This window comes from Buteo buteo, chromosome 3, assembly GCF_964188355.1.
Source record: "Buteo buteo chromosome 3, bButBut1.hap1.1, whole genome shotgun sequence".
Taxonomy (NCBI): Eukaryota; Metazoa; Chordata; class Aves; order Accipitriformes; family Accipitridae; genus Buteo; species Buteo buteo.
The window spans coordinates 11679413-11704921 of record NC_134173.1 but is presented as its reverse complement, the minus strand read 5'-3'; the positions used below and the strand labels follow the sequence as shown (position 1 = coordinate 11704921).

At 36.7% G+C, this 25509-nt stretch overlaps 1 protein-coding gene across 7 annotated transcripts in view; it reads left to right on the top strand.

The window, feature by feature from the left end:
• Nucleotides 1–25509, top strand: part of ZNF236 (zinc finger protein 236) — a 99146-nt gene that overhangs the window by 18280 nt on the left and 55357 nt on the right. For 5 of the 7 annotated variants that reach the window (XM_075022864.1, XM_075022863.1, XM_075022858.1 and 2 more), the window contains exons 4-10: nucleotides 5389–5567; nucleotides 8746–8870; nucleotides 12214–12386; nucleotides 14777–14923; nucleotides 16772–16843; nucleotides 22023–22226; nucleotides 23807–24035. In XM_075022864.1, coding sequence (XP_074878965.1) covers nucleotides 5389–5567; nucleotides 8746–8870; nucleotides 12214–12386; nucleotides 14777–14923; nucleotides 16772–16843; nucleotides 22023–22226; nucleotides 23807–24035 — 1129 coding nt within the window. Of the gene's footprint in view, nucleotides 1–5388; nucleotides 5568–8745; nucleotides 8871–12213; nucleotides 12387–14776; nucleotides 14924–16771; nucleotides 16844–18742; nucleotides 18769–22022; nucleotides 22227–23806; nucleotides 24036–25509 lie in introns of those variants that run through there. The other 2 variants (XM_075022862.1, XM_075022865.1) reach the window with 2 other exon arrangements.

Genomic DNA, 25509 nt, shown 5'->3' with positions numbered 1-25509 from the left:
GTTTTGTCAGTTTCCTCAGTGGCAATGGACAGTGGTATCCACTGCTACTTTTTCACCTGGTGAGACAGGAATGCTAGATACAAACTGAAATTTTTTAATTTATTGCACTAAAACTTCTAAAATGTCTTCTTCCTCTGTGAGCATGAGGTTTTCTTGGGCTTTAGGAAAACCTTAATCATAGAATCATAGAATGGTTTGGGTGGAAGGGACCTTAAAGATCATCTAGTTCCAAGCCCCCTGCCATGGGCAGGGACACCTTCCACTAGACCAGGTTGCCCAAAGCCCCATCCAACCTGGCCTGGAACACTTCCAATCATGGGGCATCCACCCCTGCCCTGGGCAACCTGTTCCAGTGCCTCACCACCCTCACAGGGAAGAACTTCTTCATTACATCCAATCTAAATCTACCCTCTTTCAGTTTAAAGCCATTACCCCTTGTCCTATCACTACATGCCCTTGGAAGAAGTCCCTCTCCATCTCTCCTGTAGGCCCCCTTTAGGTACTGGAAGGCTCCTATAAGGTCTCCGCGGAGCCTTCTCTTCTCCAGGCTGAACAACCCCAACTCCCTCAGCCTGTCTTCATAGGGGAGGTGCTCCGGCCCTCTGACCATCTTTGTGGCCCTTCTCTGGACTCACTCCAACAGGTCCATGTCCTTCTTGTGTTGGGGGCCTCAGAGCTGAATGCAGTACTCCAGGTGGGGTCTCATGAGAGTGGGGTAGAGGGGGAGGATCCCCTCCCTCAACCTGCTGGTCACACTTCTTTTGATGCACCCAGGATTCGGTTGGCTTTCTGGGCTGTGAGCGCACATTGTCAGGTCATGTTGAGCTTCTCATCAACCAACCCACCCAAGTCCTTCTCCTCAGGGCTGCTCTCAGTCCGCTCATTGCCCAGCCTGTATTTGTGCTTGGGATTGCTCTGACCCATGTGCAGGACCTTGCACTTGGCCTTGTTGAACTTCATGAGTTGTGCACAGACCCACCTCTCAAGCCTGTCAGGGTCCCTCTGGATGGCATCCCTTCTCTCCAAGCGTGTCAACCGCACCACACAGCTTGCTGTTGTCGGCAAACTTGCTGAGGGTGTGCTCAATGCCACTGTCAGTGTTGCTGAAAAGACGCTAAACAGCTCCGGTCCCAATACTGACCCCTGAGGAACGCCACTCGACACTGGTCCCCACTCAGACATCGAGCCGTTGACCGCCGCTCTTTGAGTGCGACCATCCAGCCAATTCCTTATCTACAGAGTGGTCCATCCACCAAATCCATGTCTCTCCAATTCAGAGACAAGGATGTCGTGCGTGACAGTGTCAAACGTTTTGCACAAGTCCAGGTAGATGATGTCTGTTGCTCTTCCCTTATCCACCAACACTGTAACCCTGTCATAAAAGGCCACCAGATTTGTCAGGCTCAATTTGCCCTTAATGAAGCCATGTTGGCTGACTCCAACCACTTCCTTACTTTCCATTTGCCTTAGCATAGTTTCCAGGAGGGTTCACTCCATGATCTTCCTGGGCACAGAGGTGAGACTGACTGGCCTGTAGCTCCCCGGGTCTTCCTTTTTTCCCTTTTTAAAACTGGGGGTTATGTTTCCCCTTTTCCAGTCAGTGGGAACTTCCCTGGACTGCCACGACTTCTCAAATATGATGGATAGTGGCTTAGCCACGTCATCTGCCAGTTCCTTCAGGACCCGCGGATTCATCTCATCAGGTCCCATGGACTTGTGCACCTTCAGGTTCCTTAGGTGGTCTCAAACCTGATCTTTTCCTACAGTGGGTGTTTCTTCATTCCTCAAGTCCCTGCCTTTGCCTTCTGTATCTTGGGTGGTTGTTTTGGGTTTGTGTGGCGGGGTTTTGGTAGTGGTGGAGGGGCTGCAGGGCTGGCTCCTGTGAGAAGCTGCTGGAAGCTTCCCCAGCTCCAAGTCGGACCCGCTGCTGGCCAAGGGGGAGCCCATCAGCGATGGCGGTAGTGCCTCTGGGAGAACAGATTTAAGAAGGGGAACCTGCAGCGGGGCAGGAGATTGGAACGCGAGAGAAACCCCTGTGGAGACAGCAAGGTCAGTGAAGGAGGGGGAGGAGGTGCGCTGGAGGAGGTGATCCCCCTGCAGCCTGTGGAGGACCCCATGCCGGAGCAGTTGGATGCCCCTGAAGATGGCTGGGACTTCATGGGAAAGTCCGCACTGGAGCAGTCTGTGACTGAAGATCAGTGGCCCACAGAAAGGACCCATGCTGGAGAAGTTCATGAAGGACTGTCTCCCGTGGGAGGGACCCCCCGGTGGAGCAGGGGAGGAGTGAGGAGTCCTCCTCCCCCTGAGGAGGAAGGAGCGGCAGAGACAAGGCGTGAGGAACCGACCCCAACCCCCATTCACCGTCCCCCTGTGCTGCTGAGGGGGGAGGAGGGAGAGAATTTGGGAGTGGAGTTGAGCTGGGAGTGGGGGGGGTGGGAAGGTGTTTTAATATTTAGTTTTACTTCTCATTATCCTTGTTCTGATTTGATTTGTAATAAATTAAATTGATTTTGTTTTTTCCCCAAGTTGGGCCTGTCTTTTGCCTGTGACTGTAAGTAGTGAGTGATCCCTCCCTGTCCTTGTCTCGGCCCACGAGCCTTTCTTTGTATCTTCTCCTCATCCCACCGGGGCTGGCGGGCGACGAGTGAGTGAGTGAGCGGCTTTGTGGTGCTTTGTTACCGGCTGGGCTTAAACCTTGACAGCAGTGTGGCTGGAGCACTTGCTGCTTAAGACTGAGGCAAAAAAAAGTCGTTGAGTACCTCAGCCGCCTTCTCCATGTTGCAGGTAACCAGGTCTCCCGTTTCCTTCTGGAGAGGGCCCACATTTTCACTGGTCTTCCTTTTATCACCAATGTACCTATAGACACTTTTCTTGTTGCCCTTGATGTCCCTGGCAGGGCTTTGGCTCTCCTGACTGATCCCTGGCTGCTCAGACAACTTCTCTGTATTCCTCCCAGGCTACTTGTCCTTGCTTCCACCCTCTGTAGGCTCCCTTTCAGTGTTTGAGTTTGTCCAGGAGCTCCTTGTTCATCCACGCAGATCTCCTGGTGTTTTTGCCTGACTTCCTCTTTGTCGGGTTGCATCGCTCCTGAGCTTGGAGGAGGTGACCCCTGAATATTAACCAGCTTTCTCGGGCCCCTCTTCCCTCCAGGGCTGTATCCCATGGTACTCTACCAATATGTTGAAAAAGTTATAACTGATGTTTGGTGGATATAAAGTGAAAATTATGTTATTAAAAAATCCTGGTGTTTTGGGTTTTATTCTTTTAAATTATGTTCACTGTTTTGTCCTGTCTTATAATTAAGGAGCAATAGTCTTTGAAAAAGTGCAAATTGAAATCAGAAGTTCTTTTACAGTCATTGATACTAAACAGGTGGATATGGCTAGTTTCAAGGTATCCCTTCAGATACTGCATCTGATAAGATAAAGATAGTTAATACAGGTGAAATTAGATGAGTAAAGCTTCATAAAATTATTTCTGATTTGGGGAATTTTAATATTATCTAGCAATGTATGAACAGCCCCTTTTGTTCAGTGTTAGAAGGTGAGTTTAACCATAGTGAGGTTAATGATGTGCAATTACTTGTTCGTGTGTAGTGGGGGATTTTTTGTTTGCTTGAGGGGCAAAAAAATAAATTGCTACTGCCTTCCAGAGAGAAGCTATTGAGCTTGATATATTGCTGGTTTTTTGTACAGGTTTTCTGTTTTCCCATGTCCTTGCTTTTCTACAGCAAATTCTACAGTAATGAATAAAAATACATAGACCTTTGTTGTCTCAAATACTTCTTAGGCTCTTTGTGGAAGTTGCTTAGTAGAATGTGTGTAATAGCAACTTAATGTCGTAGGCAATGTGTGTCTGAAAAATGCTGAGAAGCAATTGACAAACTCTCAATTTTGGGGACCATGAGCGTGATATAGTATACATTGTAAGCCTCTCTTCACGTAATTTTTCCCCACTTACATAAAAGGATCATTCATAAACCAAATTTGTTGTGCAAGAACAGTATTTTTCAATAAGAAGTATTCTTACTGAGATTTGAATGTAGATCCTGGAAAAGAAAGTAAGATTTATTTACATCTTGTCCCAGACTGTAACTCGAGTCCAGTAATAATGATCTCTAGGTTAGATTAAACAAGTCATTTTGGGGTAGTATTTAATTTCATTAACGGACTTCAGATTTTTAAGTTTTTGTGTGGAAATGTTGTCTGGTGATACTGCAGAATTTTTGTTTTTTTCAGACTTGGGGAACACATGTATTGTCAAAGCATTTTAAAAATAGCACTGCATATCTTTGTTCCTCTTGATTAAAACATTCTCATGAATATCTTAATTTAACTGAACACTGCTGTTTTTTTTCCCCGCTTGTTGATCATTCAAGGAGAAAAAAAAGGGGTAAGGTTAAATAACATTTCCATTTGCAGTGATAATCACTATTAGTGAAAAATGAACCGAGACAAAAACTGTCTCAAATTTCTTACACACACCAGCAAGGAACATGTAACAGATGTATAGTCAAAGAGATGGTGAATATTTTTAGACATTTAATCTTAACTCTCTGCTTAGATTTTGCAAAATAAAGATATACTGAGAAATAAAATTAATGGTTTTGAAAAGCAAAAGGAAGTCAAATAAACGCAGAGCTTTTAGTTTTCATTGAAACAATATTTGACTTTGATTATTGCTCTGAATTTCAGAGAAATGGCAATGCTTTTGCATTAAACTTTATAAATATAATTTCTATTCCTAATGACATGGAATACTAATACAACTGGGAAGTTGTACGTTTAACACTGCTGTAAAATTAATGGGTTGAAGTGATATCTGTCAAAAACATTATATGTCCCTATTTATTTCTGTCATCTTTTCTGTGAAGATAGCTTAAGAAAAGTCAGTAGTAACTGTGGTGGAATTACTGTTAAAAAGTAAGTGACAACCTGTATCATTTTAACCAGTAAAAGTGTAAAATCCCTGAAGCTACAGTTAAGCTGTTTTTGGTTAGAAAGTAATATTTTTTACAAATGTTTAGGTAAACCATAGGGTAGTGACACTGAGGTAAGCTTCTGTGTGTATCCTGAACTAGCCTACCAAGGGAATAGGGCGTGGTGGTGATGGTACTGAACTGCTTGTTTCTGCTGTCATATGAACTTTTTTGGAATTCAGTTTCAGTGGAGTTTCTTAAAATACTAATACTACTGTAAGCTTGCAGTGATTATTGCTCATGATTTATACTATGAGGCTCAAACTTTTTTGCTTGTATACTTTTATTGCTGCTTGCTTCCAGCTGCCAATGTCCATAGAAGGATACATTCATCTACTTGAGCAAAGCTTGTGCACATGTACTGCTGTTCGGGAATCTTTTGAAAAATCAGTCTCTATTATCTCTTTCAGAATCTTATCTGTTCAGAGTGCGGAGATGAATTTACTTTACAGAGTCAGCTGTCCATACACATGGAAGAACATCGTCAAGAACTGGCAGGCAGTAGGATCCACAGCTGCAAGTCTTGCAAAAAGGAATTTGAAACTTCTTCACAGCTAAAGGAGCATATGAAGACTCACTATAAAATAAGGTAACAATCATGGGATTGTAACAAAATGAGCAGATGTTACTTTTATAGCAATAGCTGGGGAAAGCTAGAGTAGCATTTCCAGTCAGCGAAGTACCATGATCTATGCAGATAATTTCTTTTCTTTGGTATGCTGTTATGAAATGGCATTTGTTTTTTAAAACCTTGCTAAAAAAGGTGGTTATTTTTGGAGGGTTCCCCCCCTTTTTTTTTTCCTGTTTTCCTATTTAGACACCCATACTAAGCATAGTTCCATCTGCTAGCTGTTTGTAACCACAGGTGAAGTTTTTCTGATACAGAGTGCTTTTTGAAGTGTGTTTGTGTGTGATTTTTAAAGGCTAATGGCAGTACATTGAAGCAAATGTGTGTTAATTTTACGTAGCAGTTATTGTAATTGCAAAAATCCTAATACCTACCTTCTGCAAAGTAGTAAATTGTTCCTTGCAGTTTAATCGTCTTTTGCAAGTAGTCCTCACCACAACCTGCCGTGAGTTTATTGTAAATCTGAAAAAGCACAAAATGAAGGGGAAAAACAGGCCTCATAAATGCTGTTCGTTCTTTTGGAGAAAATTTGTTCTGTCCTTTCTTTCAGCTCTCTAGTTTAACTTCACTTTTTAGGAGGTTGAAAATTACTTTAAGTTAGAACAAAGAAAAACTTACTTCTATTGGTTTAGTTTATCCATTAAGAAGGCTTAAGTTTTTTGACAGGTGATCTCTATTTTAATCTTTCCACTGTTTCTATAAAAAACAGATGGGAAAAATTTATATTTAAAAATGAGAAATACTAGGTATTTCCAGTTATTTTCATTAGCAGATGATGCAGGTTGTGAGATCTTAATAGTTGTGTTACAGGTTTTAAAAAAAAATTGTAGATTTCCATCTGCAAACTGAAAATTGAGGTAAAGTTGTTACGTTTCTATTGAGCTATGTAATATTACACACAAAAAACGTTCTTGTTGTGTATATCTCCTGTGTAAGTTAGGATGACTATATAAAGAATGGATGAGTGAATCTAGCGTGATGGCTGCGATTTTGAGAGAGTATTATACATGCTACATTCTGATATAAGTAAGATGTAAGTGCTTCATGATGACTTGTTCTTCTTTATTTCCATAAACATGTATTATTTCTGGATTCAGAGCTTCCTTATATGAGATTCACCTCATTTATCAGTTCAGATGTAGAAACATGTTGCATTTGTATTCAAGAAACTACTGTCCGTGATGGTGTTTTACTGTCCTTTCACCAGCAGTACCAATACAACCCATGTATGTGAGCCAGGTTAATGAATTGCATAAATGATCCAGCTCCACCTTCTGTATTTCAGTAGAAGTGATTTTGAAAGGGAAAAACGTGGACATTCCAATTTTTTAATTTATTATTTGACACAATCCTCTCATACTGTTCAGATGAATTATGAGAAATTAACATTTGGCCTAACCTGTTTGACTGTATATAAAAGACATACATCAGTCGTTAGAAATCTTACTATTTGATTCCTGCTTTTCATTGTAAAATAAGCTTCAAATAATTTTTAGGATTCAATATTATGATGAGCTTTGTTCCCTTAAGTTTGTTTTTTTTTTCATAAAAGTGGTTGGCTTTTCCTTCCCTAAAAGGTGTTCATTTTGTCTTTGAAACATTCAAATGGAAAACTAGTATGAAGTTATAATTTAAATTTAGTATCTACCTTTTGCTAAAAAGAAAATGGTCATTATAACTCTAAATAGTGAAATATTTTAGAAGGTGATCTGACCTTGAAGGATTGTCCCTACAATTGTCTCCAAACTGGATATTATTTCCTTTATTAAAATGCTATAGCTATAGTTGAAACAGATGTTGCTCATCAGAGAGCACATTCTGACATTCAGGCTGGTCTAGACCTGTTCTGAGATGGAAAGAAGAAGAGGTTCTAACATCTGTGCTGTTCTCTTTCCTTCTTTTCCATCTTCAGTAGATTTTACTCTGGATACTTTAGTAAATTTTGGTAGATAAAATTAACACGTAAAAGTAAAATATATTACCCAAAATCTGTGCTCTCTCTGCAAGAGTATAAAAAGATTTTTAAAATGCATGTAATATTTGTTTGAAGTAATTGGAAGGGAAAAAGTGCTTTGTTTTAAATATCTGGGTATCTATGTTCTCTTAGAGTTGAAAGATGGGTCATTTGAGCAGAAGTTTAATGACTTCCTATGTTATGCATGAACTGTTACTTTCCTGCTATTTTTTTATACTGTTATACCAGCCTGGGTTTCAAGGTGGTGGTGTATTTTGCACATCTGCTCCACGTTAGCTAATTCTTATATCTCAGTTGTTCAGAAAAATACCAGGTACTTAAATTTGTGTAATTTCAGTTATCTTTAAGCAGCACTGACAAGCTGGATTACTGCATAGGTGTAAATACTCAGGCACTACGGAAAATGTGGAGTAATCTAGATATCATACTGCTTTCTGGTTTCACCTTTTTTAGCGGAGTTGTTGTAATCGTCTTTTAATATCCCCTAGGTTTTTTCCTTTTTCTTTTTTTCTAGCATAAAATCAGTTGTTGTTTTTTCCATGTTGCTGTTTTTCAGCAGTCATTTAAACTAATCAGTTTGATGTATAGAGAAATGGATTATGGGAATTTATATCATCTGTTACCATGTCTCAGTGAAAATTGTGATTTGTATTTGAGGAGCAGTGGTGAATATTTGGGTTGTTAAATTCTTAACCCGTTTTTGTTAGACCTCAGCAACTGCATTTACTGCATGCTCTACTTCATGAGCTCTTTCTGTTCTAGTTAAGAACAAAAGTGTTGCTGTGTTCCGGCAAAAGAAATAAAGTCATGCAAAGTTGAAAGATCCCACCAAAATAGTGGTTGTGAAGTCACTGTATACTTCTAGCAGAATTTACAGTGAAAATGTCTCTAGAGAACCTCTAAGAAGTATAAATTTTATTACAGAAATAACTAAAATTCTTGGTGTTTGTAGAAACTTTTCAAAGGGCTCCATTTACATTGTTCTTTTAGTATCGCTAAAGAGTTTGTTTTTTAACTGTTGCAGCTGATAATATATATTGTCATCGAATTTACACTGTATGTTAAAAAATGATGGGGTAAAATCAGCTTCTTCAAAATAATGTTTAATATTAGGATAAAGAGGACTTTATTAAAATTCCTTTTTTTTTTTTTTTTAAATGACAGGGTATCAAATACCAGATCTTACAACAGAAATATTGATAGAAGTGGGTTTACCTATTCCTGTCCTCACTGTGGAAAGACGTTCCAGAAGCCAAGTCAGTTAACACGACATGTTAGGATACACACAGGTGAGACTGTCAAACTAATTATTTTAGTTTGCATTTGTTTTACTAAATTCAATTAATGTGTGAAATGCTAAATATTTTTCTCCCAGACGGGACTTGAAATAGTGTTAATACATCTGGCTCATTAGATGCTGTTACCTGTTGATTTAAAACAGCCTTTATGTAATTCCCTTGCTTAGGAAGTTTATATGCTTTTAAAATCTTTTTAACTGTTTCTAATGATATACATCTGGAAATTTTAAGTACTTCACAGGTTTCGTTTGTTACAGAGTACCAGTTTTGGTACTTAAGGTTTCAATGGGCCCTAAAACTGGAATACCTCGATAAGGGCCAGTCAGGTACTCTAAATAAGATCTTATATAGTCTAGAGTTCTAAAATTTACAATCACAAAAAGAGTAGAAATACATGAGAATGAATAATACTACTAACATAGTGGCCTTGCTTTTTTTTTTTTTAAGATTGATTTATTTAAAGTTACTGCCATGTATTTACTGTACTTACTGTAACTGCCATTTTCAGGATGTCCAAAGTGAACTTGTGAGGTGATAAACCTAGACTGTAATTTTGATACTTGGAGAGCAGGTGACTGTTGAGTTTTGCAGAATCAATAGCAGATGGATTTTGCAAAATTACTGTAATAAATATGTGCATGTATTTAACCCTTACCCTTGAAGTAAATGAAAAATGCTAAGTATAAAATAATACAAAAGTTTTTGAAGTGTACAGAGGACTGTAAGAATAGTTCTCAAGTTTTAACCAGATATACATAATACAGCATGAGTTTGGCTTTAAACAAAACCTTCATTGAAGGTGCTCCAGTGATGTGCAATATATATGTATTTTCCATCTTGTGAATAAATTGCTGTTTGTCTAGTTTTTAGCTAATTAAAGTAGTAAATTATGTAAGTGTGCAATGTTGTTTGTATTAGCAGTCTGTTTAGTGATGTGACAAGTTGCCATGTACAAGAATGGCTTTGTTTGCCAAGGGAGAAATAAAAATTCTGTTGCATGACTCCTTCTTAGGAATCTTTTTAAGCTTTATAATTTAACTGTAAAACAGTAACACAAGAGGTCAGCCTTGTACCTGCTTTAAAAGTTGTCTCAAAGTATATCTAAAAAAAGCCTTTGAAAATTAACTTTGTTATTTTAGAGTTTTGTATCTATTCGATATATTATTTTAGCTTATTCTAGTCAGAATTAAAGCAGCAAGATTATAGTTGGTTGAGGACACTTTTCTAAAGCTTAAAAAAAGTTCAAGAGCATTTACAGTTCTTTTGAAGAGTAAAAAGACATTTGTCTATTGGGAAACCAGAGACAGAAAGCGTAATCCCAGTCAGCACATGAGGGTAGATCACTTTAAGCTCCAAGTAGCTAGTGAATACTCATTTAATTTGTGAAGTATGTTATTACTTTAAATCTGCAGACAATCTGTTTGGCATCCAATTGCTTGAGGTACTGTAAAATAATGTAGGAAAGAAGAACTCTGCTTTAAAGAATTTAGAATACTTAAGTCTTTAATTGTTAAAAGAACATGTCTGTGCTACGTGTACAGCATTACATTAGTGCCTTAATTGCAATACTTTTTTTGTCCCTAGCTATTAATTTCAAGCACTTACACCCTTTGGGAAAAAAAATTTAAGTCTCAGGGATTGCAATTCCCATATTAATAACTAAGTAATGAACCCTCACTTCCCCCTCCCAAATCCGTATTTTATTAAGTTATACTTGAGAAATACAGAAATTCCATGTTTCCACACTAGAATTAAGATTTAGTTTTTAAAATGAAATTTATTTAAATAGGCAAGCTTAACCTGAAGCAATACTTGTGTGTGTCCACCAGCAGCTATTAGTGGAAGCTAAGCCTTTTACCTATGAAAGCCCAATATGAGTTTTGTCACTGTATTTCAAGATCTGAATTAGTGTTCTGTATTTTAATCTATATTAAAAAATAGACAGTTAAAACCTACAGATCTTAAAGCATCTTCAAAAGCCATAAGCAGCAGAACAGAAAATATACATTCCTTCAGAGTTGGTACTATGTGAGTTACATGCTTGTAATCTATTTCAGAAAATAGCTGCTTTTATTTAAAACTGTGAATTTAATTAAGAATTAATCATTTTAAACTAGATGTAATTACAGCTATATAATTAGAAGTCGTATGAAAATATTCATTAAAACTGCTTTAGTGTGCATAATGTTTAACACATGGTAGTACTTACTGGTGTAGCAGACATAATGTAGAGCATGCTCATAGTGCTTTTGCTGTGGAAATGTGTGAAGGCAGAGTGTTAAACCTTTTCAAGGTCCTGGAGTTACCACAGCTAAACTACTTTCCTAAAAGAAAAAAGAGAGTAATACTGAGTTCACAGTGGAGATTTCCAGTAGTCAATTAAGACACATGGTTGTAAGAAACTGAACTTTGTTCTTAGTATCTGTGTGTTTAAAATATGTAGCTTTGTAATATGTTTATGCAGTTCTATTATGTTTTATCACTTAAAATTTCTGGGGAGTTTTTCATGCTTAATCTGTTACCATACAAATAGCTGTAAGTACATGTAGCACTGAGAACAAAATCAGGAAATACTGACAGAGCATTCCTGTAGCAATATTTCCTGGTTTTTCTTTAATGTTCAGTAATAATATGAACATTCAAGGTTTTAAAATTATTTTCTGAGCAGGGCTGTACAGTATCTCATATAATAAAAACATTATTTTGTTGCACATTTTCTATAGGTAATTGTAAAGAATGAACAGCTATTAATATTTATTGGGGAGTTAGAACTGTAGGCCATGTTTTGCAGTGTCACTGTAAGACTTTTTGATTTTAGACTAAATAAAAGGTTAAATTTTTGACTGTTATTCATTATTGTCGATTCCACCCCCTGCTCCCCTGTTTGTTTCAATGCAGGTATATAAGCATTTTATAGGATTTGGTGTGAAAGAATGGTGTATGTGTTCTTCCTCCTCTCCCTCTCCCCTTCTCCCCTCTCCCTCTCTTTCTTCAGTAGTTTTGCATAGGAGCTTCTGAGATCTTCCAATCACAAGTTGAGGGAGGTTGTTCTAAATAATTGTTTCATACAGGTTTCATTTATTTTACCCATTTTAACTGATAAATGTCAGCGGGGTCATTAAACTTCCATTGGAGATGTGGAGGTTAGTGGTCAAGGTAAACAATTTCATTGTCAAAACACCTAATAATGTCTGTTTCTGCGCTTATGTGTGTGTATGTACAGATATCTGTATGCAGGATTTTATTTTGCCTGTTACAATTTTTAATTTAGATACAGGAAACTGCTGACATTTATTTAAAGCCCCTTACCCCACATCCTCGTTTTTCTTTTTAGGTGAAAGACCTTTCAAATGCAGTGAATGTGGAAAAGCCTTTAACCAGAAGGGGGCATTGCAGACCCATATGATCAAGCACACTGGTGAAAAACCCCATGCTTGTGCCTTTTGTCCTGCAGCTTTTTCTCAGAAAGGCAATCTTCAGTCACACATACAGAGAGTTCATTCAGAGGTAAATACTATTATTCATAAAGTGGTTGGTGCTAATATACTGCTTATTTCATTTTCGGTATTTAAATTTTCCTGTTTGCTATTCCTATGCTCTCTGGTGCTTTCTGTAGCCAATATAGATTTACTGCTGTAGTATAGATTCTAGTTTGTTGGTTTTACCTGCAAGCTTTCCTAAAATAGCTTAATCTGTATAAATGTATACTTAGGATGAATAGCAAAACCATCATTTACCATTGTCCTTTCAGTACGTTGATAGATCAATAAATTATTAGTGGGTTTAGGTGTATAAAAATGTACCTGTCAGTCGTGGGAGAATGACGGCTAGAATCAGATGAAAGTAAGCCAAGAGCAGCAAAGCAGAAAATGGTGAAAAATTTAAAGGCCAAACAGCAGCCCACTAACTCCATCATAGAGCATACTTGAAATTTGTCTTTGAAGCATATATCTTACAGCCTTTTTCAGAGGTTTTTCAGTTACAGGTAGAAGAAAATTACAATATAAGATAAAAAACATTGTTGTCTCAGATGCCTTTATGCTGAGTTTTTCTTCTTTGTGACAATTTTTAAAATTCAGAAGGTACTGCTATGATAATGTAATACAATCTTCTGAGCAACATTGGCTCTGCAACTTTGTTCAGTAATTTCCTTGCTGACTTTAGTGATTTGTGGTTGGAAATACGCATATAAAGAGACCTAGTTTTGATTTGGAAGGTATGAAGTGATAAAGGCAGCTTTTTTTTTTTTTTTTTCCTGCATGCAGAATATTGTCTTTGCTCTCACTCTTTCCCCTAACTCTGCCTGACATTTGCTTTCTTGTTTTCCATTTTTGTGTTACAATGACAGGTTTTATTTATTAGATTTTTTAATTTTTTTTTTTACTAAGGATCCTTTTAGTGTGTTAGTTTCTTACTTTTAGGATATGTCTTAGTATATGACTATGCCTCAGTGGTTTGTATTATGCTTAATTATATTAAATCATATGTTTACATTTCATATAACTCTGTGTGACTAGTCTTCCTCACTGTTCACAGCTCCTGTATGTGATAGCTTTTGCTACATAAAAAAAAATGCACCAACATTACTTTAATGAATTACATTGATTTTTTTTTTTTTATATTACAAGATTGTTGGGGATCAAGCCAAAAATATTTTTCACTTTTTTCTCTGTTACTCTGTAAGTAACCGTAAGGAGAGGGGAAAAAAAAAAAAAGTTGTGGAATAAGGGACTTTAAATAAATGCTATCTCTTGATCATGTCTTAGGCTGTGTTTTGTGATCCTGAGCTTACATTTTAGTTATTGTTTTGGATCATTTTTTGATTTTTTTCTTTCTTACTGTTGCTCTATTTCCTTCAAGACTGCATGCAGAACTCTTAATTCTTCATTTTATCCTGAGACAGTCACAACATTACAGGTGATAATGAAATAGGTTGATTCTCACTTCATATATCACTGTTTACTTGTATCAGTATTTTATTAGTTGATACTACTTTCTGAAAGTCTTGTTACCGGTTTAAGCTAATGTCAGAAAATACGGAATTCCATACTATATTGCAAACAGTGCAGTGTGTTTTCTTTTGAAGACTTTTTCGTTCCCTTTATGTTGAAAGTACTGCGCTGGATCTTACTGATATGTGATAGACCGAGAAGGAGGGGGAAGTGAGGATGGTTGGAATCTGCAAATATAGCTGCTTTTAATTACCTCAACCCCTTGGCCTGAAAGTCCCAAACAGGTTGCTCCTGATCCCTTTCTCATCCTGTGTGTTCAAATGATACATTAAACTTCTCTGCCCTTCACAGTGTTAGTTTTTTTGGTGTGTTTTTTTTTTTTTTTATGCAGTCCCTATGGCCTTTGGCCCAATTTCTCGCCTTCGTTCTACTTTGACCCAAAAAAATGGATTTTATTTTTTCCTGGAAATTTATGAAAGATACTTTTGCAAAAGTAAACAGGAGAGTGCCAAAATTTGAAGATAAATTATCTGCATTTTATACTCTCCGTATTTCCAAACTTGTGTTTGTATTACGTACAGCGTTACATCTTCAGGCACATCTTAATTGATAAAGTTGCATTTCAGTTTTGTTCTAAGTGTGTAATGGTAGGAAATTGTAACGAGGGAAAAGTCTGAGGCCTCATTTGCGAGATGACATTTGTTTTGCTCTCTGGTGCTTCCCAACATTAAGAAGTGGTAATAGGAGATGACAGTCATGCACGTAGATTACAGTTGACTTGATATCCAAGAGACACCAGACTGATTCCATAAGTGGATGTCAGTAACTTGGAAAAATAAACTGGTCTAGTTCTCATAATCCTACGGCGTGTTTGTATATGATGAAAAATGTAATATTTGGTAGATGTAGGGAAAATTTACTTAATTTTTTTTTGTTTTATTGAAGGTGAAGAATGGCCCTACATACAACTGTACAGAATGTAGCTGTGTCTTCAAAAGCTTGGGTAGTTTAAATACACATATCAGCAAGATGCACATGGGTGGTCCACAGAATTCTGCGAGCGCTTCAACAGATGTATCTCATGTTACGGCAGTAAGCTTTGCTCATTATATTGTGAAAATGCCTTTAAGAGTTTAATTAGTTCTATATCTTAATTCCAGTAATTCTTGAGATAGGTTAGAACTAAAAGACCTGTAGCTGTCTTTTGTGTTTTTAAAGTTTTGTGTCATTTCTGGAATTGATTTGCATGATTAAATATTGGCAGAATGTGAATTGGCCAAGTATATGCAAAAAAGGATTTACAATTTGAAGGTTTGGTTGAAAATAATATTTGGGAAGTTTTACTGGAACAATGAAATTTAGAACTATTCAAATTATATATTAATTTCATCTCATTTTCAGAAATGAATTGTTTGTATAATTCTAGTCCATATAAACACATAGTGGATTCTTCTGAGTATTTCTGATAACTTGTTTTAAATGTTAGCTTCTTATTTGACAGATCACAAAGGAAAAATCTTAGCTTTACTGGAAGCACTGAATGTTTTTCTTTCTTTACCAAGATACAATAAAGAGCTAAAATTCTGGTTTCATAAAACTTATTTTTTGAGCCAGTGCATGTTTAATATATCATAGTACTTCTTTTTTGTTCTTTGATTAGAACTACCTTTTCTACCTTTATTCCACTCTGGTTTGCATAATTTCCAACTGTTAGGCTTTAATGTTCAATAGATGACAAGTAATACCAGACTTTGAAGAGGAGGGTTAAAATTTAAAGTCTCAACTTCATTATGCAGCTGTATTTTCTTGAAAACAAATGTCTAGTAGTGTTGTTTGGAGAAACTTTTTTTTTTTTTAAGATTTCATGAAGGTTTTTTTTGTATGGCAGATGCTATTTGTTTCTTCATAATAATAAAAAAAATACTTATGTGTCCTATTTGCTTGCAAGTGCATATAACCTCTATGTCTGTTTGTATATTTCTACATTCACAAGCCTAATCTTAAAAGCAGAATGGAAAAAAATTCCTTCATAGTATCTCATGTTTGCTTTCCCTGGCCAGCTCTGTTTTTCTTGTTTTGGTTTGCTTGAGTATTTTGCATTTGTGTTGTGTATTGATATTACAGCAGTGTGGTGTTATCCTTGCTGCATTCATACTTCTCTGCTTGCATGAAAGAGGGGAAAAGTAAAGAACACCTCCGTACAGTAGTATAAGGAAAATGGGAGGAGAAAATTTCTTTCTAAAAACAGATGCCAAGAAGTTTAACAAGGAAGAGCAAATATAACTACTGACATGTCAATTGCATATTAAGAGTATTATGCCTTTTATTTTTAATTTTATATCTGAAACTGCAGATATTTAATGATTGTTTGGGTTTTTTTGTTGTTGTTTTTTTGCTATAGAATGTACCATCTTTCTTAGATTAGCGCTAGCATTCTTAGATTAGAACTGACTTCTTCATTCTGCTCGAAACTTGCAGAGCTGCTTTAACAACAAATCTCCAGTGTAGTTATTCTGTTTTGAAGTTTGGAGTCTGTCATCCCTTGTTATATACCTGGGGATGAACAATGATTATGTCCTTAATAAATACACATTCCAGAAGTTGAAGTCTCCTGAAGTGCTGTGCTACCAAAGAATGCATTCTTGTGTGATACATGACTGTATCTTGTGAAATATGCTTACTGTAAGGCTGTTATTTGCCTTTTGCTGCATCAGTGCTTATAGCAAACATTTTGGTTTCTGTAACGTGTGTTCATTTAATGTATATAAATGATGATGCAACGTTAGTGATTGTGTGTACTTTTGTATCTCTCCCGTGGTCTCATTTTTTCTGTCCCTGCTCTTCATACTGTGGGAGAATGAACTGTGCTACTTTTCTGCATGATGTTAGCCATGTTTTTCTTATTTTTGCTTAAAATACTTTCTTTTCATTTCTTTGTAGGACTCTGTCACCCAACCTTTAACAACATCCCCTGCTAATCTTTTGCAACCTGTTGATAACAAATGGAAGAATGTAAGTGTAGAGGTTTTGTCATATTTTTGCGTCAAGACTGAAAGTGGGAGAAACTTTACAGAATTCTGTGAACTTTAATTTAGCTGGTGAAAAAGGATATGCAGAGGAAAGGTCCTCTGCGATAAGTTGATCAGCTAATATGTGAAAGCAAGCTCCTTAGTGAATGCAGCTGGTTACTTAGGAATGGAACAGGTCTTGAATGATTATATTCCCTCATTTGTTATATGCTCATGATTTTGCATATAATTCTGTTCATTGAATCTTCAAAATGGAGGCAAATACTCTCCTGTATAAAAAGACCAGAGGAGAGTAAGGACTCTTAAAAATAGTGGATTATCCTGCTGCTCTGACTTTACTTCACAGGAATACCATGGTTTGGGTGGAGAGGGAAGGAGCTGTGTTCATGCTGGTTGAGTTGGTTAGAATTTGAGGCAGCAGTGGATCCCTGGGTCTCAGGAGGAGCCCATGGAGCCGGGGAAGGATGATGCAGGGCTGGCTTTCTGGAACCTCATAGCAAGATATCTGAGGCAGGCAGGTCTTGATGTGCCAGTCACAGTGAGAGCATTAGTGTGTTTTGTTGCAGCTATGTACTGTGTCGTTTGTCAGCTATAGGTTGCAGTATGGTATCTTAGTGACAGATTTTTTGACTTAACTTTCCCCCCTTCCCATCTTCAGCCACTGATTATCTTCTCATGTACTAGAATCCACAAAACCAATGGCTAGGAAATGCGGCAGTATTGCTTTAAAGTCACTATAACCAGTCTATCCACTTTCTTTTTATCTTGTACTGTGAATTCAGTGGGACCAGTTAACTTAAAGCTGAACTGAACTGGTGCAGACTAATTAATTACTAATAATTGCTGTATTAAATAATTATACTATGTTTCTTGTAAGCTTTTAAAAAGTATTAAAAATGGCTGTTCTTCAAAAGCAGTTTATTTTAAGTAAATTTTCTTTTTTTTTAACCAATTGAAATGATTTTCCGTCATACAGAATGGGATCGGGTGATGCCTGGTTTTTGGGGGGGCTGTGTGTGTGTGTGTGAAAGCACAGGCCTGAAAGGAAGATAATAATCAATTTAGGGTACACTTTATTGTAAATATACTGGATTAAATGTAACATATTCGTAAATAATGAAGTTTTATAAAATTATAATCTGCATATATTTGTGCTAGATTTATGTTCTAGAAAGGGAGGGGGAAATTTGCCTAGAATGTAGTCTGTCAATTCATATTGATCTCTTAAAAATCACTTAAAAAAATAAAATTACAATATTAAAATTCAAGTCTTGCATAGTCCCCTCCATTTCTCACACCACTGTCCACCCCCCACAATAAATTGACTTTGTTTCGTATAACATGGTTTATATTCAAAAACCCTCCAGCAAATCAAGTTCCAGAGAGGAACTGATGATGTCCCTTTTTCTCAAGAATTAAGAGGATGTTTTTTGTCTTTTTTTTCATTGACTCTGAATATTGAAATTAGGCTCCTCTGTCAGGGTGTCATATTGTGTGGTTCCCAGTGAGAGGTGCCAGTTGGGAGCAATGGATCCCATTGCCCCCTCCTCCCATAATTGTCTGGTACTCTTGCCTACCAAGTGAGAGAACTGGTCCAGTTCCATCCTTAGTCTAAGCATCTTTCTCCAGAGAAAGATTTGGTAACTGCTGAACCACCAAGCATTTTAAGTGTGAACCTTTACAGAGTCAACTTCAGCTTACGTGTGGTGGATCTAGGAAACCAAGCAAGGAGAAGCCTGACTTTCCTAGTCTAGCAGTTAGAGCAGAAACCTGAATTCTCCTTCCACTTGCTAGGGTACCTTCTATTTTTACAGTTCTAACTATATACTGTAACATGTATGGGAATCTTGTGGAGAAGGAATGCATGGCATCACTTCAAAACTAATGAAGACAGACATCAACGCTAAGGTGAATCAGCAGCAATTTTGTTACATGTTTTCAGATATTCCTCCTTTGATGTACTATCTGCTTGTTTCCATGCCTTCAGATGCACAGCCTGCTTGTTTATGTGCAGTTGCTGTTCATTTGTTGAACTAGGATATATGCTCAGATTCCTCCATGGGATGGCACCATGTATCACCCATGTTTTTAAGAAAATGTATACGTATTTTTCTTTTATTTAATGTTTGCTTTTTGGTAAGTAGAGCTAGTTGCATCCTTAATGATTCTTCATTTTCCTTCTTGTAATGGAGATGATAAAAAGCAGGGATATGTTTTTTGTATTTTCAAAGAGAATGACATACTAAAATTAACATGAGGCGCCATGAGTGATTTTTAAAACTTTCTGAGAGAACTTGTAAAAGAGGTGTGCAGGGAATCACCATTGTTACTGTGTTTCTGATGGAGTCACTTGGAAAGTAATTCTTGACCCTACACTACTTAATAGTTTATCAGTGACCTGGAAGAAAATATAAAAACATCACTGATCAAGATGATACAAAGATTGAGGTAATTTATGAAGAGGACAAATCAGTGATACAGAGTGATCTGGATTTCTTGGTGAGCTGGGTGCACCAAACAATATATGTTCTGATGTGGCCCAGAATAAAATCACATATAGAAGAACAGGAAAAGCAGGCCATATTCACAGGGATAGGAGTTTTCAAGGATTTTAAATTCCCCTTATAAATAGGGATGGAAGAAGTAATAATTGATATATCAGCTAAAGGTTAGGTTTGCCTTGCCTGGAAAGATTAGTTTTAGTCTTTTTGTTTAGAGAAGAAACTTTGCACAGAAATGAAAACTCCCCTGTATTTCATTTGGGGAAGTTTTGCTTTTTTCGGTTGTCTGTTTACAGTGTTCACTATTCATGAACTATATTCAAAGATACAGGAGGAATTGGAGCCACCAGAATTCTTAAAGTATGATATGATGTATTTTATTATTTAAGAGATTCAAGGTGCATTATCTATTTTGCCCATCAGATAAAATATTTAAGGATGACTAATTCTGCTGTTTTGAAGAAAAGGGAAAAATCTGTAATCCCTTTAATAGGGAAGAGGAAAAATATTTTGAGGGTTGAAACTAGACAAATTCACACTTTGAAATAAAGTATGGAATTTTAGTGTGGATAATTTACTGTTGCAGCAACTTGTTGAGGTTGAATAGCAACAGGAAGTTATCACAATAAAGTACTTGATTTAAAGAACTGCTATAATTTTTGTACATTCAGTTTACTTGAAGGAGTAATTCACTCGGAGCAGTCACACGGTCTGTGTTACACAGCAGATCAGACAGACTAAGGGTGACCACAAGGTGCACTATTCTAATGGAACAAATGTGGAATTATGAAGTAGTAATAAAACACTTCATTCTCTATGCTATTTTTAAAATTGGGTAGTGAAGTGTGACCTACAAAGAGACCTGAAACTTTTTATGTTGAACAGGTATCTTAATAGCAACAACCTTTATATGCATGCATATATGTATGTATTATTTTTCAAGAAAGCTAACCTCCATGAGACTGTATATAAACTGCTGTGAACATACTGGCTAAATAAATGTAGTACTGTCATTTTCATGTCAAAGATGATATTGAGCAGTTCCTTCATTAACAATTTTTCTTCCCTCTTGCTAAAGCCTGGGAAAATTTTATAGACTTTTTAGTGTAGGCTTCCTGCTCTACTAAAGAGCTTCCCTGCATTCCTTTGCAAGAAAATGAATGGTCTCCATAAAGAGCTGTTACTCTTTCGCAAAACACTTTGCCTCAGTTCCCGTTTATTGCAATGAAAATGGCATACAGGGTGTTTTAATTTGTAGAATACATATTGAAATGTTTATAGCACTTTTGCTAAATTGGAATCTGAAGAGGTTGAGTCTTTCCATCTGTCCCACTGGTGAGGTGAAAAAAGATGAAGTAATGGTTAAATCAGCAAAATAGCGAGTGCTATTCTTGCATGCATGCAAGAGAAATGAGATAAGGGTTTGTTTTATATCATCTCATGAGAAGGCATTAAGAATACTTAATCAAATGCACAGGATGTAACTCGAGTCAAGCTAATTTTTCGTAATACCTTTCTTTGTAACTACCCTCAAATACGGTGACAGTGTTATTCTAACTGTCCGGTGTAATGTGTCAGTATAAACAAAATCTTAGGAGAGTTTTCAGATTGGAAGAAATACTACATGAAGCCTAACATTATTCTTTGTTAAAAATTATCTAAAAGAAGGTAGCGTTTTATGTATGCGTGTATGTGTGTGTGCGCGTGCAGGCGCCTGCAAGTGATTATTTTTGGTGAACAGAAGTGAATATTGGAAGCAAATTTCCAGTGTGTTCTAAGAAACAGAATTATGGGGCTAGCCACTATATAAATATAAATTTCTCTTTTCTACAGTAAAATAAATGATTGAAAGCAGTTGTTTCAGTAATGGTATACTTACAGAATCTATTTGTTATAACAAAGAGGAGTTTATAAATGAAGGAGAATAGGAGTCTTAATTTCTGATTTTAAAAAGAAATGCCAAGGCTCGTTATCATTTTTTTCTTCATATTTGTTACTGAGGTAGCCCAAGATACAATTATGAAATCAGAAATAAAGAAATTTGGTTTTTTAGACTTTATGTTTTGTTAGTATTTTGACACAGCTCCATCTGTATTTAAATTTTTAGACTATGAAGAGATTCTCCTAAAGCTAACAGATTTAGAAGATTGAAAGTTGAAGGGAAAAGAGTTAGTAGTTTGATTGTTCTGAAAGATTTTGATGTCACAACACAAATAATTTCATACAAAAAAATCTCAACTAATAGAAGGTTATTTTTCCAAAGGACTTGCTTTACTTAAATGTGAACTTTAAAAAGACGACCATGTCAGTGCCATTTATTTGTTGTGGAATTACTTTGCATGTGGCCTGTACATGTGGAATTCAGTAATTGATCCCTGTGTTTTGTAAACTGGTTGACAGTTCAGTAGTTACGATAACATTAATTCAAGCTGTAAGCTTACAGTTATGCAGCTTGGGAAGAACTCCAGAAAAGGGATATAGAGAAGCAATTCTTTAGTGGAGTGAGCAGACCTTGAATGACAGCTCTGTGTAATCCTTATGTTTTATGCAAGTGGACATCCTTGTAGTGGACAGTTGACATATTTCAGATAAGGCAGCTGAACAGATCAGTTCATACATACTTTTCATCTTCCTTTACAAATGTGCTGCTATATATTTCAGGCCACACATTTCCGGTCTCCGCTTCTTCAACAGACAGAAAACCAGGTGTCATCAGCTACTGCTCATCAGGGTCAGCAGGCTGTAACTGATGTCATCCAGCAGCTCCTTGAGTTATCAGAACCAGGTCCTGTAGAAAATAACCAGCCTCAACAACCTGGTCAACAGCTCAACATTGCAGTGGGAATCAATAGAGATATTTTGCAGGTAAGAGCTGTGTGTGAGAACAGCTTTATATTTCAGTCGTTTCTTTCTCGTTTTTATTTTAGTGAAATTTGTTCTCAGTATTTTCAATGATAGCATTCCTTCTGCATTTCTAAATGTTTTATCAGTCAAGAAAGAATTATAGAAATCTACTGAAGGAGTGTGGAATGCACCAAGGTATCTTTTTGTATAATTTTACAAAAACAAGGTTATGAATATTGATTACATGACCTAGAAGAAAGCTTTAAGTGTACACACCCATACATGGATATTTTATTGATCCCTTTGGCTTCTTTTTTTTCCCTGTTGCCTAGAAGGAGTTTGTGGCATGTCCTTAAGTTATGCTGTGCTTAAAACATGATGACATTTTAGAGGGGAAAAATATTTTTACCTAGTAAAAAAAAGAGAGTGTATACAGGGCCCTTATCCTGTTCTAATTAATAAGGCTATTTGGATATTTCTTATTGGTGCAAAGAGAATTCCTTCCTGGGTCAGACCAATGTTTTGCCTAACCCATTATTCTGTCCTTGATACTGGCAGTAGGAGATGCTGTGTAACAGAAGAGATGCAGGCAGTAATTCAACTGTCTATGCTTGTTCTGCATCCTCCACTGCATAATAGAACAGGGCAGAGAATATTATTCTTTAGTATTGGTGGTAGCCTGCTATAACCATTAAGCTATTTTTTTAATCTCTGGTCTTTTAATTACCATTTAAATTTTTTTTGGAAGACCCAAATGTTACATGTAGCTATGTGCCGGTTCACCATGTTAACCTCTGCTGAGTTCTCTAATGTTGGGACTGTGATGTGTAGTTGCACCAAATTAAAACACAAAATATAACTATTGTTGTGATAGCTATTAAAAAAGAAATCTGTCTTTGAGGTTGGTTCTTTAAGTTATTGTATGAGCATCACTAGCCATCTTGTTGTACAAAATAAAAATAAAACATTGTTTTCTTCCAAGCAATCAAATATCTGCACACTCCTACTTAAATGTGTGTTTGAGGTCTTTGATCCAGAGACTTTTCGGACACAATAGTATGCATAAAGGTGCCTACACCCCAGTCCCTTCCAGGTGTACATAAAAATGAGTGCATAGCTCTTGCCTTGGTCTGATGGTTACAAGTGGTTTGTTAAGAGAGCCTTTTGAGCTTTTCAGAGTCTGTCTTTGGTTTAGCATTCTTCCTTTTTCTTTATATCTTTTATGGCTTCTCCACAGCTGACGGGCTTAAAATTTGATCTTCTATGGGGAACTATTCTCTCATGTAGTAGGCATAAGAGAGTGCTACGTATTTCTGGCAAATGCTTGATTCTGTAGAAACAATTGGTACTTTTCTGAAAGGCAGCTGTTGGCACATGTATTAATGCAGCAAATCCAACTTAAAATCTCACAGGCAGTCAGAAGTCAGTGTTGTGTGAGAATGTTTTTGCAAGTTTGAAATCCAGCTGAAATTCTGGGAGGATGAGACATTTAATTCCTTTAATTATATTTGCATTATATCTTCTAAGTAGCTGTTTGAGAAAAGTTGGAGCAACTGCGGAATGTTTCTTTCTTAATCTAGAAGTTTTTTGTTCTCTTTTAGCAAGCTTTAGAGAACAGCGGGTTGTCTTCGATTCCCGTCTCTGCGCATTCTACTGAGTGCAGCCAGGCTAAGACTCCTGGGGCTCAGGATCAGAACCCAGACGTCCAGACTCTCTCAAATCATCAGGCTGACTCTAATAATGCAGAACAAGATAAGGAGCAAGAGAGTACAGATAAACTGGATAAAAAAGAAAAAAAGGTTATTAAGAAAAAATCACCGTTTTTACCTGGTAATGTTGCCACTGCTTGCTACTTTTTGTGCTGTAAGGACTACAGTATTTGTGGGTGTGATGGCTTTATAAAGGGATTTCCCAAAACATGCTGTGGATCCGTTACATTCTTCATCTTCTTTTATCTAAAATACAGTATGTGTGTAAGTTAAGATAGTAGCATTTATGACTTTCATTATACTGATACTAAAATGTGTCAGAATGGCATTAAGTGAAGTTACACTGTTAAATCTTTTGGATTTAGATCAGTGGAGTTTTTGGAGGAGGACAAAAAAGAAAGAATATAAATCTTTTTCCCTCTTTTTCCCATCATCCTTCTCTGAGGAGGATTTGGGATTTCATGGTGTGTCCCAGAGCAGAGGGTTCTTGCAGGCTCTACTCTTCCTTCTTGGAAGTGAGGTCTCGCAGAGGCAGAAGTGCAGTGCTGCTGCCTCATGCAGATTTTCACTGATCCAGGCCATGTAGGGAAGGAAGAAGGTTGGCATTGTGGATAATACTTCACGTCGCCTGTGTTTGGAATCATAGTGCTGATTTCATACCGTCACCATAAATGCATCTTAATAGTTCACCTCCTTACTGTATTGTGTGCATGCAAGTCTGGATTTTATCTCTGTGTGCTTAAATGCAACTTTAGTGTTAAAGTTGCTCAAGCTTTAAGGTTGCCAGCTCTATAATAATCAGTCATTGAGCTCTGTCCATAGTAACTTCATAGATACATTGACGTTGCTTTTTTCTTTGCAAGGGTTGCAGAAATTGATCCAAAGTCAAAAACTTATCTTGTCCAGCATAACTGGGCTAAAAACCGACATTAACTTTTTCGTCTGGTAATAATAACTATTTTGTTCCTTGTGTGTATCAGTAACAACTCGCTAACTCTGACTGCAAATAAAAATAAAAGGTCACTGCTGTATAGTCAAACACAACCACCTTTATTTTTTCATAAAATAATGTAACCTAAGTGTATTGACATGGTTTACAGAAAAAAAACAACGTGAACTGATTGAAACGAGCAAATGTCTGATATTGAACAACCTATATGAATAAAAAACCCTGATGGGATTTAGAAGCTTCTTTTGTCATTTTTATTGAGAAAAGGTATGCTGTTGCTTTAGGATGGAGCTTAGGGTTCTTGGATCATAAAACAACTTTTGTGAAAAAGTAGCCTTAAATTGTAAATATTTCAGAAGGACTTTTAATGGACATTTTACTCCTTTAAAGATGCATAAAATGTAATTTAAGTCTGAATTTGCAGAAGAGAGGGCCATATAAAGTATCTCTTCCACTTAGTTAGATAAGTGTTTAGTCCTTAATACAATTTGGTTTGGTTATGGTTCAGGAGTTATAGTCATTGTTGGGTAATTTTATGTTAGATATGGTATTTATAAGTTAACTGGTATATTATATTGCATTACAACTACATTCTGTATTTCTAAGTGGCATACAAACTGAATGCTTTCTATTCTGTGAAGTCAGA